The sequence below is a fragment of the Rhinolophus sinicus genome, linkage group LG09, assembly GCF_036562045.2.
Source record: "Rhinolophus sinicus isolate RSC01 linkage group LG09, ASM3656204v1, whole genome shotgun sequence".
Classification (NCBI taxonomy): Eukaryota; Metazoa; Chordata; class Mammalia; order Chiroptera; family Rhinolophidae; genus Rhinolophus; species Rhinolophus sinicus.
The window spans coordinates 10,538,872-10,557,500 of record NC_133758.1 but is presented as its reverse complement, the minus strand read 5'-3'; the positions used below and the strand labels follow the sequence as shown (position 1 = coordinate 10,557,500).

Sequence of the window (18,629 nt, the reverse complement as noted above, 5' to 3'; positions counted from 1 at the left end):
ATACTTCGATGTTGAAAAAGAATGTACTGTATTTAACTTTTGTTTAATAGCAATGGTAATATCTAATTTTTCTAAAGAAACTTATTTGTAAAGATAATAGCAACACAAGAGGTCACTTGTTTATATTTATTTATTTGGTTTTCATTTTTCAAATTGGAAAATTGAATTGTAGTGAGGCCAAATGACCTGTATACATCTTCATATTTAGTTTATAGTGACAGTGCTATAATCTGTTTCTCCCAAATCGCAGATCACTATTCTGAAAAAACATGCTTTCTTCCCTAGTAAGAGAAAGTACTGTGGGTAACCTTTGGAAAATCATCTAGAATCAAAATTAAATTTTATAAATTAAAATGAAAAATTATTTTTTAAGATGTATGAGTATTGTATGTGTGTTTTGGATAAAAATGTAACAATTTCTTTTTCTTTTTTCCAGTTGTTATACCACATTTGCACAAGTTAGCCTTGGTGAACAACTTACAAATTGTGGACTCTAAAAGACTGGATATTGCTACCCATCTTTTTGAAGCCTACAGTGCACTTTCCTGTTGTTGTATCCTTGATTGATATGTGTCTGTATTTATATAACAAATCTTGCAGTGAACATCAGTTATTAAAGGTTAGGAAGTAGATTTTTTTTTTACTTACATGATAAGGATTGCAGAAAATTAAAAATTTGATTTGACTTGCCCCACTACTTATTCTAGCCATCGCATAATTTTACAAGATAATTTCAAGTCCTCTGTGCTTATATGTTCTATAGTTTTAAAAGCACTGACTAAAGTTTTAGTTATGTCAATCGGCTATATAACTGAGCAAAAAATGAATTATAGCTGAGGCATCTGTTAATCAAAAGAAAGCTTGTATGTGTGCTGGCGTTTGGGTTTTACAATGAATGTTTAACTATCTGTATCCAGTGGAATACTATGACTAACTCTTGCAGAGATGTCACTCACTGAAAAAGTGCGGTGCCAATATGTCTGATCATCTCAGTGATGACAGACATGGAGGCAGACTCAGAGATGTCCAGCCGATGTCATCCCCTGCATCTTACAACTGATTAAACAAAGCTTACATTAATGACTTTTTCTGTTTTTTATAATTAAACAAAACTGTGACTAGAACAAAGAACTTTAGGTATCCTCTTAAATGTCCTCTTTACTATTGTAGGCCTAGTAAAATAAAACTAAGAAGGAAGTAAAGATAAAGATGGACAAAGTGAACTCAGCTTCTAGGCTCTCCCACTAAAAGGCGGTGAGTTCAAGAAAGGGGACATGAGAGATTGAAACAGGAATGAAAGGCTGATTGCTCACACAGAACTATAAACGTACATGCTAGACAACATAATCAGACAATTGTGATTATGACAGAAAAGAAATGACAATAGAGAGAGGTTTCTAGTGGTTCATAGGAGAAAACAGAGGACAAAGGAAGAGTTCCAGAATTAATATTCATGGTTCCATATTGTCATATACCGGTGTGAAGTAATAAAGTGAGCAGGGAATTTTAAATAAGACAAATATGTTCCAAATGCCACTGACATTCATTGGCACTGGATTCTTGACTGGAATGTTCCAATGGGGGATTATTTTTGTTCAGAATAAATCAAATAGAGAAAGTAGAAACTGAGAGCTATTAGTTAAGGAGCTATTTGTCCACTTGGAAATGTTAAAACTTGAAGTTGGATGCATGGTTGAGAGCATTTTATTTTGGGAATCTTCTACAAATTATTCATCTGGATGATGTAATATGTGTCTCTGCCCACTTTTTTATAATACCAGATTATAAAGTGGGCAGAGACACATATTTTGACAATTTTGTACTTCAACTATCCACATAGCTGTAATTATCCATAGTCCATATTGTATAAGTTAAATTCCACTAAAAGGAGAACTTACTATCATTCTTGATTAATCTTGTTGGCATTTTCAACTTACAGAAGATAGAGGAAGCAAAAAAAGGAAGTGATATTCTGAATTATCAAGGAAGAACTCTTTAGTAATGGAGAAGTAACAGGACCCTTACAAGAAAGCAATTGTGGCATAACAGAGTTTGTATTTCAAAGACAGAAAATATTAGTATACTTATACCTGTTCCCTAGACTTTTAGAAAGTAGATGTTTAAAAACTGAAGCAAAAGTTGTGTATATTCTTAAATAGCAGAGTTTCTAAAGGAATGTGCCTCGAGGAAAATGGGAAAGTTAAAAGATCAGAAATTTTAGCTCTGTAAAGCTAAATTTCCCAAGTGGGTAAAGCGCAGGTTTCTAAAGAGCCTAGAAGTCTGTAGAGAAGGAATATTACTGTGTGTTTAAGTATCCCGAGTATTACAGGAGTAAATATAGTCAAAACTCTTTATACCAGTACAGCAAGGGGAAGAACCATCTTAACAATAAACCCTGTTCAAGTACTAAAAATGTTAGTTCTGCATGAGTCAGAACTTATAGTTGTGTCAACAGGGTGGTGTGGCCACTAATAAAATTACATTGTCCAAATCTGTTCTGCTATTCCGTTGCATTCTGAGCTGGGAGAATACAAGAGTATTCCTTTCAACCTTGACATGATGTTTTAATAAGGACATAGAAAAACCATAGTGTTTAGCAGTTGGCATACTAATAAGTCAAGAAATCATTTTTACACAATTTTGAAAGGGTTTACGAATGTTTAACCTGAAGAAGAGATAGCTTGGGGCTGAAAAGATAGTTCAAAAATTATTTTCAAGGTCGTTACTCATGCGCACACTGTGTAACTATGGTGCAGAGCTAACTACTAAGCAGAGGTCACAGGCCGATTTTGAAGTGAGCTCGCTAAAAATGCAGTGATTTCGCTACTGAAGCTGTGAAGTCCTGTCGTTAGCATCAGAGGCCTTATGAGCATCATTCATGATGAGGTTGAAGTTGATTCCTAATATGTAGGAGGTAAGACTAAATGACCTCTGAGTCTTCAACCCTTAAGAAAGATTGTATGATTCCATGGGGAAAAGGAAGGACCAAACAGTGAATAGAAAAAGAGGAGAGTGAATTCTTTTACCTCCAAATAAAGCCATCTTCAGCTTCTCAATCCATGCCCATGTTTCTCTAGATCAGACTCTTAACTACTAATCAAGGTCACACACAGTTACGTCTTGGTGGTGGTTTCCTCCTATCTGGAAAACAAGGCTGCACAACCATTAAGATGCAGCCCTCTATATGTCTGTAAGGGTTTGCTTCAACCAAATGATGTCTGTATTTTTCGTACTGCCTATTTATAAGTAACTCATTATAGGAGCCTTGTTTATAAACAGTGTTTATTTATAACTGTGTGTTTAAGGCCATAGTTACATGTTACACAGATGTCTTTTTACTTAATGAAATTCCTTATAATTTGTTTTCCAAAAAGGGTAACTCATTTTTATAAGGGAACCCATTGACTGGTATTTTTCACTTGAATATGATATAACATTAAATAAGAACTATTTTTAAATGGCTAGCAACTATAATAAGGTGAGAATGTATCAGCATTGATATGAATAAACAAGGTGAATTGTTTTCTTGAAAAATGTATCTACTTTCCTGATTCCTTTGAATGTCAAGATAGTCAACTAAAACTCAAAGATGACCAGGAAATATAACTAATTAAACTTATATTATTACATTAAAAGCTCTCTTTCCCATTTCAATTAGGACCAATAGTAGATCAGTTTAATAGGATGATTAAAGCAAGAAATCAGGAGAATAGTATATACTTAAAGTAGCTTAATTTAAAAAACATAAATTTTCTTTTACCAAACTTGTGATGTAAAACTGAAGTATTTCTTTTGTGGGAGTCTGCTGATTAGAGTTAAACATTATCTTTCTTGGATAAACTACATCTATGTTATGGTCTATGATTTTCTGTGTAAGATTCTTTAAAGAGGATCCAGAAACATTTCTGATCCTGGGTATATAGAATTGTTCTAGTTTTGTGTATTTTTCCTAATCTTTTAATACATATATAATTAAACAGCAATGTTCTAAGCAATTGGCCTTTATCATTTTTTCCTAAAACTTTCAACTTGTCATGGAAACATCAATTTTCTTACTTTGCATACTTTGTACTCATTTTAACATCCAATTAAATGATTTAATTTCCACACATTTCATGTGTTTATATAATATGTAAGTAAATTGTATAATGTAACAATAATGAACACCACTGATATAAAGAAATGTGTGTGATTAAACACAATTGACTCTTGAGAAGTAACTAAACATGAGAATCGTGCTTGAGGGAGGCCTGCTTGCCCTGAGCCATCCACGTGCCAAGGCATCATTAAAGAGAGCTGCTTCTTTTAGATTTTTCTGTTGTTCTATGGGACATACCAGACTCCTTTTTTACTTCCTTAACTATGTTGTCTCAAGTCATTTCAGAGGATTTAATGGTTAATCACTTTTTACCTGGTCTCAGATGTTTACGGATTGACATGGAACATCTTTCCCCAGAGCATGAGGTAAGCTACTGTAGTGATAAAGTCACTGTGACTATTAATGGCTTGTTCACATATTTTCATATCTCCTATGCAGACTTTCATTTCTCTTTATGTCTCGCGTGATTATGATACCATGTGCTCAATTTTGTTAAATCGGTTCGATGTCATTTTATGGATTTATTTACTGGTTATACGATCTTGAGCAGCTCCTTTAACATCTCTGAGCCTCTGTTTAATTCTCTAAAGTCGGGGAAACACTCTCTTTCACTGAATATAATTAGAATTTAAGAAGATAATGTACATGAAATGCTTTTTATCTATAAAATGCTATAGTGTTATCTCAGACCATCAACTTTCATAGAAGCAAGATTTCTATTTTCTTTCACTATTTCCTCATTACTCTTTCATTCTATTTGTCTTCGTATTTCCTCCAAAGCCCTGTTTATCATTTATTTCTTATTCTGTGTCTTCAACCTGTCTTTCTACAGCTTTTCTTTAATTTATTATCATGGTTGACTCTCCCCTCTTAAAGGAAGCAGAACAAAACAAAAAAGAAAACCTTCTCTTCACCCCTCCCACAAAATTTTTTTCCTCCCGTTGGTCTGTGCTCACTGTCTCAACTTCCACAGTCTGTTAGTATATCATATTCACTAGCATCACACTAATTCAGTGAAACTGCTATTCCTAAGGTCAGATTTAGGAGGAAGGTTAGTGAAAATCAAAATGAACTGTGAAGTTATATGACTGAGATCTTTGAAAGCTGTTTCTCTACCCAATCTAGCATCTAACGTGAATTCTTTTAATAAAGTAACCTGCCAAAGCTTTAAATTTTTAATTAACATATTAACTTATGGGAATATTAAAAATTAAAATAAAAACATATTAACTATAGCATTTCAGTATGTCAGCTGTATTTCACTAAAGTCTGTTTTTTTAATCAGGTTATTTTAAGTTCCATGATAAAAGAATGTGAACAAAAAGTAGAGAACAAGACCGTCCAAGAGCCTCAAGGGTAAGACATTAATTCTTTTTTTAAGGCTTCATGTTAACCTTAATTTCTCTATATTTTCTATACATGGGTCTAGTGTTTTATTTTGTGTTATTTTGGAGTCATTTACTTGGAAGACAAGAATATTCTTTAAATCAGCAGTTCTCAAATGCTAGTCCATAAACCATCTGTGTCAGGATTATCTGGGGAATTTGAAATTCAGATCTCTCCCCCATTCTGTGTGCTCTTCTCTCCACATTCTGATCCAGCCTGGAGATCTGTATGTTTAAAAGCTTCCAAAGAGATTCTGATGTGGAGCAGACTTAGGAATCACGCGTCCAAATAGTTTCTTAGAAGTTTGGTTTGTAAGGTGTAACTTGATGCACTGCATAAAGAATTGAAAACTTGTCGATATTCTAGTCTCATGCTTCTAACCAAACTAATTAGAATTTAAAGATTTGGTGAAATTAAAATACAAACATAGATGTGAAAGAGTAAACCTGGGCATTCAGGAGAGGAAGTACTTTATAAATAGACTGTGTGAGCTCTTAACTCTTGCTGAAGTAACCTTGAGCAGTTAATCTTTTTTTTTCTTATTCTTTGAGCAGTTGATCTTAAATGGACTCTGTTAAATAAAAAGCTCAAAGGTGTTTCCTTTATAAAGCTGCCTACCAGGAATACGTGTCTCATCCTATCAGGCTAGGTACACACGCACGCACGCACACACACAGCCTTTTGCCTCTTGCTGTGTATCAGAATCCTTTCTTTAGCCTCGTAGGGTGGTAGGACCTCTTTTGCGATTTTAGCTGTGGAAAATTAAACCAATAGAAATATTTGGATAGGTTTCTATTCTGAACACAAAATCCATGATAGTAACACCAAAGCAGATATTTCTGTTTACTTGCCATACATTAAATATTAAGTTTATTTGGTGCCTTGGTTTAAAATGTGGAAGTTTAGGGACAGAATTCAGAAGAATTTTGTATAAAATTTAGAAATTTCATGAATTAGCATGCAGAAATTTAAAAAGGAGAAACATTTTATTTTTTAATACTTAGTTTAGAGAATTTCAAATAAACATAAAAACAAACAGGTAATATAATGAATTCCCATGTATTCCTCACTCAACTTCAATAATTATCAACTCATAGTCAATTTTATTTAATCCATATCCTACCACTTTACCCCTCCCATATTCTGGTATGTGTCTCTAAAAGATACGTGCTATTTTAAAAAACATTAACACAATATCAATGAAAACAAGAATTAGATTGCTGTGTTACTTGATTGCCAAGCACGTTTTATCTTCTGGGTGGTAAGTGACCATTGCAGACCTTTGAGAAGGGGTGGAATATGAAGTGATAATTTCAGAAGTTAATCCGATAATGCCAAGAGACCAAATCTAAGACTGTTGGAATATTATTGGCAATAATTGTAAATTATTTGTTGTAATAATTTACAACAGTTGTAAATTATTGGCAATAGAAATAAAAATAAATGATAAGAAATGTTTCATAGAATAATGTCACAGGATTTGATGAGTGGTCACTGTTGGAAGAGAGGAAAAATGGTGGAAACACTGACAAAGAAAGAAAGAAAAATTTGGAGTTATTTCTAAAGTTAGAGTATGAAAAAAAGCTTGAGGTGTTGGCTTTATCTGGCAAACAGCAGTACTGTGGGACTGGCCCTCAAGACAAGGGTTGTAATTCAGTAAATATTCTGGAGTCGCCCCTTAGGGAGATAATATTTGAAACTTTGAGAGTAAGTTTTGTAATTGAAGAACCAAGTGCCAAAAGCTGGACCTGATTTTGTGGGAGGATTACTTTGTGGGAAGAGAAAATCAGCAGGAAAGGGGTACAAGATGAAGGGGGAGACCAGGTTGGTGTACTGGCGGAAGGGCATTGGGATGCAGAGGTTTTCAAGACGGGAGTCACGTTCCGGTGTCTCACGGAGTGGGTCCCAGCGCACACCTTTAAGGCCTACGCAGAACCAGAAGTGCTTGGTGACAGCATGTACCTCATCCGCAGCTTCTGCGGACATCTGTTGAGCTCCTGCACCACCACCTCCACTCCTTGCCCTCGACGTGTTCAAACACGTTCTGTAACTTAGTCCTCAGGATATTTTGCAATAGTAATTGCAGTCTGTGTTTTACAGATGAGGAAACTGAATCAGAGCTGTCTAAAGCATCTTGGCCAAAGCCACAACAGACCAATAAACTGGCTTTCTGAGTCCATTACAGCATAATCGTTGGGCCACTGAAAACTTATACTTGATCAGTGTTCCATTCAGTAGTGTGATACATCAGCAATCTTTAGTAGTCATTTAGATTAGATTTACTCTCTACATAGAAGGTTGGTCAAAAAGAAGTGGACTTGAAGTTGTTGACTGAAACTAATAAAACTCGCAATTCAGGACGTGCTCTCCCCCCTCAAAAAAAAACAAAGTTATATGTCATAGGATTGTTATCAACACAGTACATGATCTCAACTGTGATTTACTAATTTGTGAAAATAGGGATAATATCTTCCAGGATTGCTATAAGAATTAAATGAAGTGATGCTGATAAGAGCAATAACTACTAACACTTACGGCATAGTATTACGTGCTTGCCACTGCTAATGAGCACTTTACACGCGTATAATCCTAAATAGCCCTATGCAGTAGGTAATAGAATTATCTTCATTTTACAGATGAGGCTTACATTACAAATGAGATTAAATAACTTGCCCAAAGTCACATAGCTCTTAAATGCCAGAGCCGAGATTCAGTCTCATTCCAGACTTGCTCCTAACCACAATACCATACTGCTTTCTTAAATACAAATGATGAACACGAAAGTTAACTGAGGGTGGTACATATAAAATCTTCTCCGTAAAGATTAATTCCCCTTTTGTAAGACTAGTTCAGAATATTTATTAACATTATGCTACTAAAGAAATTAAAAGAATGGACGTTTTAGTTTTTTAATTGCTTTACATAAATTTTAAAATGTCTTCCCTAGCTCAATGTCAATTGCTGCAAGCTTAGTGAGTGAAGATACGAAGACCAAGTTTTTGAACAAAATGGGCCAGCTGACAACATCAGGTGCCATGTTGGCCAATGTGTTTCAGAGGAAGAAGTAAAAGCAGGAAGGAAGCCCCCTGCAAACACTACGATGGACCTCAAGCAGACTGGTTCCTTGTACTTGAAGTACTTGCCTTTTTTATTTGTTTGTTTTATGTTCTTGCATTATAATTTTATCCTAACCTCCAAAGATATTTGCACTCTTTTGATTATTGCTGTATATTTGTTTATTTTGGAGTTACAACTGTGGTGATAGAAAATTGAGTTGGTAGTCTGTACCAAGTCCTCTTCTATGTTCCTGTCTTTCAGAATAATTTTTTAATATATATATATATATAGTGAAGAGTTTTTTGTTTGTTTTTTAATTTTTGGATGGGATATTAGCAAATATCTGTATTATACACTAAGCTATTACAATGGTACTTAAAATAATGTAAATTTGAAGTCATTGTTATAAAGTAATAAAAGTGGAGATTACTTAATATTTAAATTATGAAAGAATAATGCAGACTTTTTATTGTTTCATAAGTGACTAGAAAGAGCCACCAGCATTACTCTGTGCCTTTTGGACTTTAGTTTGTGTGTCTGTAGGAACCATGTGCATTCCATTCACACAGTATATATAATGCTGTGCTGAATCTGAATTACAAATCCTACAGTAAGTAAATAATGATGAAACTTTCAACATTTCAGAGCTCTCATGAATATTCTTTAAGTGCTATTTGAACCTCCCCAGCACTTATATGCATATAATGGACTGACCTGAGGAAAGACAGCACATGGCATGGGGAGCAATAACCAAGGGGAATTTTACAAACTGGTGTGTAATAGATTTAAATATTCAAAATAAGTGTAAGTAAGAAGAGATAATAATTGTGAAACTTTTTCCCAAATTGAAATACAGAAGAAAATACGGTTCGAATCTGAAATTTAACACTTATTTATGTAAAACATTTTGTTTAAGATATTTTCTAATGATTTTAATTTCAGAGATTATCTTTGCATTCTACGTGTTATAGAGAAGTACGGAAAAGTTAAGGACATTTGGGGGCTGCTTTTTCCCTCTAAAGTACAAATGACGACTCAATTATTGTTGGTTAGTTAACACCTTGTTCCTTAAAGTCAGTGGCCATTCTTGTGTTTGTCACATAGAGTCTTAAGTCGGTGCACAGGTCCCCTGGAATTTGACAATTGTCTGTAAAGTGATGCAATTTGAAGTAGAAAAGATTGGTACTGGATGTAGAAGGGGGCTGATTGGTTTGAGGGGTTAATGTGAGGCCTTTTTGAAAAATGAATATTTTGATAAAAAGAATTCTCATTTGAGCACAGTTGATGCACATAGGTGATTCTCATGTTTGTTGTATAAACTGATTTGATACACTGGGAACATAGTTACATTACGCTCACCCTTCCTGGGAAAGCTACCTTACCACACACTGAAGCTTATAAAATAAGTTGCCATAGGCAAATCCATTTTAAAAGTTTATTCTGACACTATTTCTTTTACCTACAGTGAAATAATTGTTAACTAACTAGTCCTTCTGGAGACTGTTGGATTCTAGGCATTCCTGAGAAATTGAAAGTGGCTACCTTTCATGTCAAAAATGCTGATCTATTATAAATAAAATGGTTTTGCATACTTGTTTTTGTTCTGTTTTTGGCTATGTGTATTTATTTTCATTTTCGAACACTAGATCCTATATCCAAGTGAAAGGAAGTGAGAGACATTATAGTCATTAAAATGTACTAATATGTTATTTTAAGAGTATAATCTATATGAATTACCCATTTTAATTTACTAAAACAAAGTTGCTACTATAAAATCAATACATTTGAGATGATTTAAAGAGAAATGTTTTTGTTTTGTTTTTAATTCTCATTTGCTTTGAACTATAGTAGAATAAGTATGTCTGTTACCAGGTAAATAAATATAATGTAATTTTATTTTGATATTTTTTATTAATTTTTGAATGCATTTATTTAAATGCTAATGGTTTTTTAAAAGCAATAGCTAACAAGATACACAATGTATTTCAAGTAAGTCTCCTGTATTATGCTGTTAAATATCTAAATGTAAGACTTCACATTGATTTTCACATTGATTTTTATAGTAAAATATGGATTCTTTAAAGACAAGAGAGACACTAATCACTGAGAGACTGTTCTTCCAAAACAGGCCATAAAAATCCCATACTCTTTAAATAGAAGTAAAAACAATACAAGTTTAAGTATTCAACTCAACAAAAAGTGAAGTTTGCAAAGTAATGAAAAGCTAATTTGGAATTATGTCTGTGTTTCAAATGCAAGCCAGAGGTTAAAATTTTTCGTTAATCCAGAAGTGCCATAGTCACCAATTTTGCTTAATTATTCCAAGTACAATGCTCAAATGGTAGAGTATCTATCTCTATACATAGGGGTCATTGACCTTTATTTGAATCAGGCACCCCTTTTGAAAGATTACTTTGCTAAACATCAAATTGACTTAAAACCTGAATGAAATGTTAAATAATTTTAATGGGATCTCAATTAAAGATGCTATGAAATTTCTTTTCCTTACAGAAAAAAAAAATAGTTCAAATAAATGGTCTCTGATAAAGTTTGGAGATCGGTATGTATTGAATTGCCTTTTCATAACCCCATTTTTAATATAACGTATTTTGGACCATGATTTCTACTTTAAGAGCATAACTTTCTTTAGATACCACTTTGTTGATCTTTGAGCTACGATAGCTAACTTCAACTAACATTTTGTGCTGCTTACCGATTTCTTAACTATTTTTGTGTTTGTGAAGACTGTATATTTAAAGAGCTTTGTAATTAGCAATTTTAATTCCTAAAATTCTCCAGATTGGCAAGGTAACAAAATTCCAACTTTATGTTGGATGTTAACTTTCTTATAAGCAAACTATGAAATAAATTTAGCCTTTTGTATGAATAGACACATCCTTGAAAGAGCTAAGGTAAATTTACAGTGTACTTGTTTTTGTTAATATTTTATTTCAGTACATTTAAAAAATAACAGATTAGAGATACATGCTACTAATCAAAAATAATGCATCTGGAAGATTTCTGCATGTTGGCAAAATAATTGGATTTTAGACTATTTTCTTATTGCATAAGGATGTTCTACGCGCCTTTCATCTGTGGAATCATGGAATCGGCACTTGAATCCTAACCTCAGAGTGGTACGTCTGGTCATTCATATTTTCCCTTCAGGACTAACTGCAGGAAACTTTGTTTTGTTGTCTTCTTTATGGTTTGCTTTGCATGTTTAAGAAAAAAAATCTTAAAATAAAAATTCATATTCACTATAAGACCAACCAATTATAAAGTACATAACAATGTAAACCTAATACAAAAAAACTTTAACATTTTTTTGTTAATAGTATATAAATAATTCCTCCACTTCATTGTGATGAGGAATATAAATAGTTTGCTTTTCTCCAAAGAGTCTTCAATAATATCTGGAAAATTCTGTCTAAAGCATATCCGCATAGAAGACTATATTACTATTTTAGTTCCTTTTATTCCATTAAAGACTAATCCATTATGTGTATTTCAATTAGATCATTGTATAAATAGATTTCTTGAGGGACTTTAATGTAGTAAAATATATGATGTCTACAAACTAGCATTTTGTGTTGTGTTTTAGATGTTAAATTTTTGTCAGTGATTTATTTAGGGCTGTCCTTTGTTGATAGTTTAAAGTTTTAACAAAGTACTATCTTATTGGAAAAGTAACACTTTGTTGTAATGTTGGCATTTGCAACCTCAGATGTTTTCAGGATATATATTTTCAGTGAAGCTGAAAATATAAATTTCTCTATATAAAATATGCATCGCTAAGTAGTATAAATCTAATTGACTTTGATTTCATAGATGTTTTATCTTCATTTGTGATAATTACTTAACAATTAAATTTTAAACTTTCTCTGTTCATAAGATTTCCTGTCATGTATTAAATATTGAACCTAAGGTGAATACTTTTTCATAATGTAAATCATTTCCTAATTTATTTTTGTATGGGTTTTATAAACATAGTTACTCTTGTAACAAATCATTTTGTCTTACCATCACAGCATGGAAATAATAACATGTTCTCTATTCATCACAGCACTTTATGAAAATTACATAATAGTAGACCTGAAAGTGTTAGCATTTAGAAACTATTATGAAAGTTCAAAGTGGAATTAAAATTTTTAAATCACTGAATAACTAAAGCATGGATAACCCCCTCCCCCATATTATGTTTTCTAGAAAGTGACTAGGTAACATTCGAGGCATGATTTACTTAGTAGAATGCAGAAACCACTTTTGATTGTTACTCTTGCCTCCTTTAACACTCCCAGAATTTCCACCTAGTGAAGACTTATAAGATAATTTTACTTTATATTTACAAAACCTGTGGTTAAATTATTTTCTGAAAGCCTAAATAAATTAGCTTAATGAATTGATTTTTTCATGACATAATTAGATTTGAAAAAGATTTTACCCTTTGAACTTTAGTCATGTCTATTAGCATACATTTGATTCTTGTAATAACTAGTTTTCTTTGACATTTAGTTTGAACTTCCAGACTCCCTGTAACTAAACTTTTCATGCTACAGTGCCCCGAAAATAAGACCGGGTCTTATATTAATTTTTTTCTCCAAAAGACACATTAGGGTTTATGTTCAGGGTATGTCCTCCTGAAAAATCATCATAGGGCTTATTTTCTGGTTAGGTCTTATTTTCGGGGGAAACACAGTAATGGAAGAAGAATAAGAACTGGCATTTCTTGAAAATAATTGGCTCCTGGTGTTAACTGTTGACCAATAATAAAGTTAAGTTTCTTGCTGAAGCTACGAAAGTCTTTAGATCTTAGCAGGTAAATTCTACATACCAACTTTGGAGACCGTTTTGTCTTTGTTATACTTCTAAGACACAATGTTGTCATGTAATCATCCTCAACAAATTACAGCGAGGTGACAGAAGACAAGAGCTGGACAGATGTCCTGATTTTCAAAAGTGAGGAGCCAGTAGATTTTATGAAATGTGGACTACCATTTAGTTCTGAATCTATGTAAAACGTCTTCAGGTTGGCCTTTTCCGACCACTCAATCCACGGTTACCACTGGAACTCCCTCAGATCACCCTGGTTTTTCTTTTTCACGATTACTCTCACCAGTACTCATTTTCTGGTTTTTTAATTATCTGGCTCGCTCACTAGACTCAGCTCCATGAGAGAAAGTGTTGTTGATCCTTTTCAACCAGTGTCTCTCCAGTGTTTGAAGAATGCCTGGTATATACATACTCAACAAACACTGACTGAATGAATTAGTGAATTGTTGAGTTTGATACAAATTCCATGCAAGTTTGCCAGTGAGATTAAAAGGATGATTCATGAGTATGATTAGAGTCCCCCAGAACAGCATGAGTTTACTGAGCCTACATGCCAAGCTAGCCTCATGTCCTTTTATAGCGCTCTATACTACATTGGTCAGGAGAATGTGTAGGCTTATGCATCGTGACCTCAGCCAAGTATTTGACTGTGTTTCTCATTATGTCCTTATGTATATGTACTGAATAAAAGTGCAAATCAAGAGTTGTGCCCTATGTGTGGCCTAAAAAGTTCTATACTGCTTTGTATTCATAGCTGGCTCTCGGGGCAGCACCCCTCATCACCAAACCTCACCAAATTTTCCAAGTCATTTGTAAGTGTGGAGAAGCCATCCCTTTCTAAAGATTAATAGAGTTAGTCAGCATTCAGCATGTATTTATGGAGTACCTATTTTGTACTAGGCACAGGAGAACAATGAATAAGACTGGCATAGAACAGAGCTTGCAAGGAAACACACAGATTGGGAGAGAAGGGCCGAGGAAGACGTACTTTAGTTAGGGTGCTTATGGTTTGCTCTGGAGGACCTCTCTGCGTAACATTTTACCTGAAAACTAGGAAGAATAGGCTTGACCATGTGAAAATAGGAAGCAACAAGGAGCAGTATGTGCACAGGCAATGAGATGAGAAACTTGTGTTCGTGGAACTGAAAAAAAAGACCAATATTGCTGAAGGATATTGAGTGAAACAAAGAATAAAAAGATGAAATTGGAAAGGGGTATATATAGCCTGATCATATAGAGCCTTGTATAGTATGGTTAGAAGTTAGAAAGGAAAGTTTTTGAATGGTTGAAGTAGTAGAATGACTTCACCCTATTTATGTTATGGTTAGCTACACTTCTTTGTAAGAATGCCTTGTAGAAGGGCGTGAGGAGAGCCTGAAGGCAGAAAAGCTAAGGAATGCAGTGGTCCAAGCAAGAGATGGTGGCGGCCGGACAAAAATGGAGGGAAAGGAACAGACCTGAGATACATTTTGAAAGGAGAATTGGCATGACAAACTGAGTATGAAGAGTGAGAGAAGGGAAAATGCAAGATGTCACAGCTTTATGTCTAGAATAAATAACAGGTAATGACAATGGTGAGGAAGCAAAGTAAGGAACAAGTTTGGGGAGTTAATCTACAATTTTGTTTTCCATGTGTTAAATTGAGCATGTCTGTGTTAGCTGTGGAAATGTCAAGTCAGAAGTTAGTTACCCAAGTCTGGGTCTCAGGAGAGGTCAGGATTGAGAAATACAGGCTATGGAGTCATCGATGTTTGGATGAAGCCATGGGCTAAATGAGCTGGCCTGGGGAGAGAGTAACTGTGCAGGAGAGAATCCACATCTGAGTCCTGGCACATTCCCATATTTGGAAATTCAGCAGAGCAAGAGGAACTACTAAAAGGATCAGGAAGAGTGTACAGTGAGGCCGGAGGGAAACCAAGATTGTGGCATCGTGGAGGCATAGAGAAGAGTGTTCCAAGGAGGGTCAGCTACTACCGTGTTTCCCCGAAAATAGGACCTACCCGGACAATCAGCTCTAATGCATCTTTCGGAGCAAAAATTAACATAGGACCCAGTCTTATTTTACTATACCACAAGACTGGATATAATATAATATACCGGGTCTTATATTAATTTTTGCTCCAAAAGATGCATTAGAGCTGATTGTCCGGCTAGGTCTTATTTTCAGGGAAACGGTATTCATCAGTCAGGGTGAGAATGAGTCTGAAGCCCATTGGAAGATGAAAGTCATAATGAGCTCAGCAGGAGCAGTTTCAGTGGATTGGTGGAAATAGAAGCCTAATTGGAGGGGCTTCAAGAGAGACAAGGACGAGAGAAAACAGCTCTTTGAAGAAGTTTTGCCTGGAAGGGGAGCAGAAGTACTGGAAGCAAGAAAGGAACATCAGGTCAAAGGAGGGTTTTGTTTTGAAATGGGAGAAATTAGATCATGTTCATATGCTGATGAGAAGAATAAGCCAATAAAGTGAGAGGGTGCTGATGCAGTAACAGGCAACTGAGTGAAATCCTTGGGAAGGCAAGAGGGGGTGATGCCCAGCACAGATGGAGGGACTGGCCTCCTTTGTAATAGGGGAGAAAGCAGAGAATAGATGCACTTGGAGGTAATTGGTGAGGTTTAGTGGTGGGAAGGTTAGGGGGTTTCCATTTAATTCCTTCTATTTTCTCAGTGAAGTATGACCCAGACAATAACTTGGCTGGCTAATGGAAAGCATTGGAGGTTTGAGGAGAAAGAAGGTAGATAGAGTTGCCTTCCAGAACAAGAGTGAGTTACTGAGGGAATTGTAGGATTGCCAAGCAATTTTGAAAGCCCATTTGAGAGTAGTAATTATGAATTTAAAGAGAGCCAGTTAACACGATTGTTTTTTTTTTTTTTTTCCTCCAGCGAGCCACAGCTCCTCAGGAGCAGAGGTGAAGTATATAGAGAATAAAGTATAACCAGGGCTTACGAGGAGGAGAAAGGACACGAACATTAAATGCTGCTGGCCAAGGAATGATTGTAGTGATGGACCATAGAATCTAAACTGGGAGAGGGCAGAGGCAATGTGGAATGAGGGGAAGTCTGAGGGATAGGTCTCAATAAAGGCAAAAATATGTGTTAGTGAGAATATTCAAGTAAGTGAACTGGAAAGATACTTCCTTTGGGAGTTGAAATGGAATGGAAATAAGATATCTGTAATACCTCCAGGTTCTAAGGTACAGAGGTTTGTGAGAACAAAAATGAAAAACCTCCACTTAAAGAGTTTATAGGGGTAGCCAGGCTTCAGTGAGTATGAAATGAAGAACAGACTGACCCTTTCGAGAAGAGGTTGAGGGGATAGATTAGATACCTGAAGACAAACCAGGAGCTCCGCTGGGCCCAGTGGGCAGCGAGGAAGGATCAGGGATTAAGTTACATTAAGAAATATTCAGAGCAGCTCAGGGTTAAGAGCTCAGATCAAAAAAACCTTGGGCATCTGGTGAGTGAGGTAAACAGGTTTGAGATGATGGTATTCGCCTGATACTCTTGGAAAGTGGGTAGTTCCTCTGCACTAGAAGTATGGTGTTCTCGGCAAATCAAAATGTGCCTGATCTTGGTGGGACAGTTTCAAGTTTCTCACAATTAAGTACAAATTTCCCGCAAGCACTGTTTTCACTGCATCCCACAAATTTTGTTAAGTTGTGTTTTCATTTTTATTTAATTCGAAATATTGTTAAATTTATCTTGAGATTTCTTCTTTGACCCATGTGTTATTTAATTGTTTAATTTCCACATATTTCAGGGTTTTCCAGTTACCTTTCTGTTACTGATTTCTATTTTAATGTCATTGTGATCTGAAAGCAGACATTGTCTGATTCTATTGTTTTAAATGTGTAAAGGTGTGTTTTATGGGCCAGAATGTGGTCCATCTTGATGCACGTTCCATGTGAGCTTGTCAAGAATGTGTTTTCGCTGTTGTTGGATGAAGTGGTCTACAGAGGTCAATTACATCCAGCTGATCGATTGGGTTGTTAATGAGAGATTTTGTAGTTTTCTTTTCTTGTCATGTCTTTGTCTGGTTTTGGTATTAGGGTAATGAAACCCTACAGAATGTATTCTCTGACTATAGTGGAATTAAATGACACATCAATAACAAAAAGGTAACTAGAAAATACCGAGTGTTGGAAATGTAAGCAATGTGCTTCTAAAAGAAACCATAGGTTAAGGAAGAAATGACAATGACAACTAGAAAATATTTTTGTTAAATAATAAAAATTCAAAAGTATCAATATTTGTGGGATGAAACTAAAGCCATACTCTGGAGGGGCTGTACATATAGGTTCAAATGCATGGATTAGAAAAGAAGAAAGTATTATGTTTGAAAAGAACCACAAAGTAAGCAGGAGAAACAGTAAAGATCAGAAATAAATGAAATAGAAAACTCAACATACAATAAGAAAGATCAGTAAAGCTGAAATTTTAATTCTGATTAATTGAACAAATAAATTTGATTAAACCCCAGTAAGACCTACCAAGAAAAAGACCAATATAAGAAATGAAAAAGAAGAAACTTCTAAAACCCTATGACATTAAAAATATAAGATATTATAAGTGACTTTATACCCATAAAGTTAAAAATTTAGATGGATTGGACATACTCCTATTTAAAAATAAAAGTACTTACCAAAACCAACACAAGAAGAAACAGAAAGTCTCAATCATTCAATATCAAAGAAATTGAGCTTGTAATTTAAAACTATGCCACAAAGAAACTCCAATGCCCAGATAGCTTCAGTGAATTCTACCAAATAAAAGTTCTTCCATATATTTCACAGTCTTGCTCACCAAAACCCTAACACCAAATCTTGACAGGACCCAATTCAGAAAGGAAAATGACAGGCCTCCCTCTCTCACGAACATAGATGTGAAAACTCATAAACTAAATGTCAGCAATCTTATCTTAGCCCACAAATATATAAAATAACCCTAATATCCTTGATTAGTAAAATGATGACTAAACTGTAATATATTCATACAATGGAACACTATACAGTAATGACACGCAGAACTCTTAAACAATACTGAAAAAAGCCATACACGAAAAGACAGACTGCAGTGTGAACTCCATTTATATGAAGTTCAAAATCAGAAAAAAAACGGATCAATGGTATTATAATAAAATCTATCAAGATGGGTGATGATGAAGGGAGTCTAAGGGGGCATTCGGGGTGCTGGTAATATTCTGCTTCATGATTTGGGCACTAACTACATGTCTGTTTTCATTTTATGGTAATTCATCAA

At 34.7% G+C, this 18,629-nt stretch overlaps 1 protein-coding gene across 8 annotated transcripts in view; it reads left to right on the top strand.

The window, feature by feature from the left end:
• RELCH (RAB11 binding and LisH domain, coiled-coil and HEAT repeat containing) overlaps positions 1 to 10,133 on the top strand; it is an 88,968-nt gene extending 78,835 nt beyond the window's left edge. For all 8 annotated transcript variants that reach the window (XM_019729319.2, XM_019729313.2, XM_019729312.2 and 5 more), the window contains 4 exons: positions 437 to 553; positions 4,376 to 4,464; positions 5,385 to 5,455; positions 8,433 to 10,133. In XM_019729319.2, coding sequence (XP_019584878.2) covers positions 437 to 553; positions 4,376 to 4,464; positions 5,385 to 5,455; positions 8,433 to 8,553 — 398 coding nt within the window. In that variant the 3' untranslated portion in view covers positions 8,554 to 10,133. The remainder of the gene's footprint in view (positions 1 to 436; positions 554 to 4,375; positions 4,465 to 5,384; positions 5,456 to 8,432) is intronic.
• The last annotated feature ends 8,496 nt before the right edge of the window (positions 10,134 to 18,629 follow it).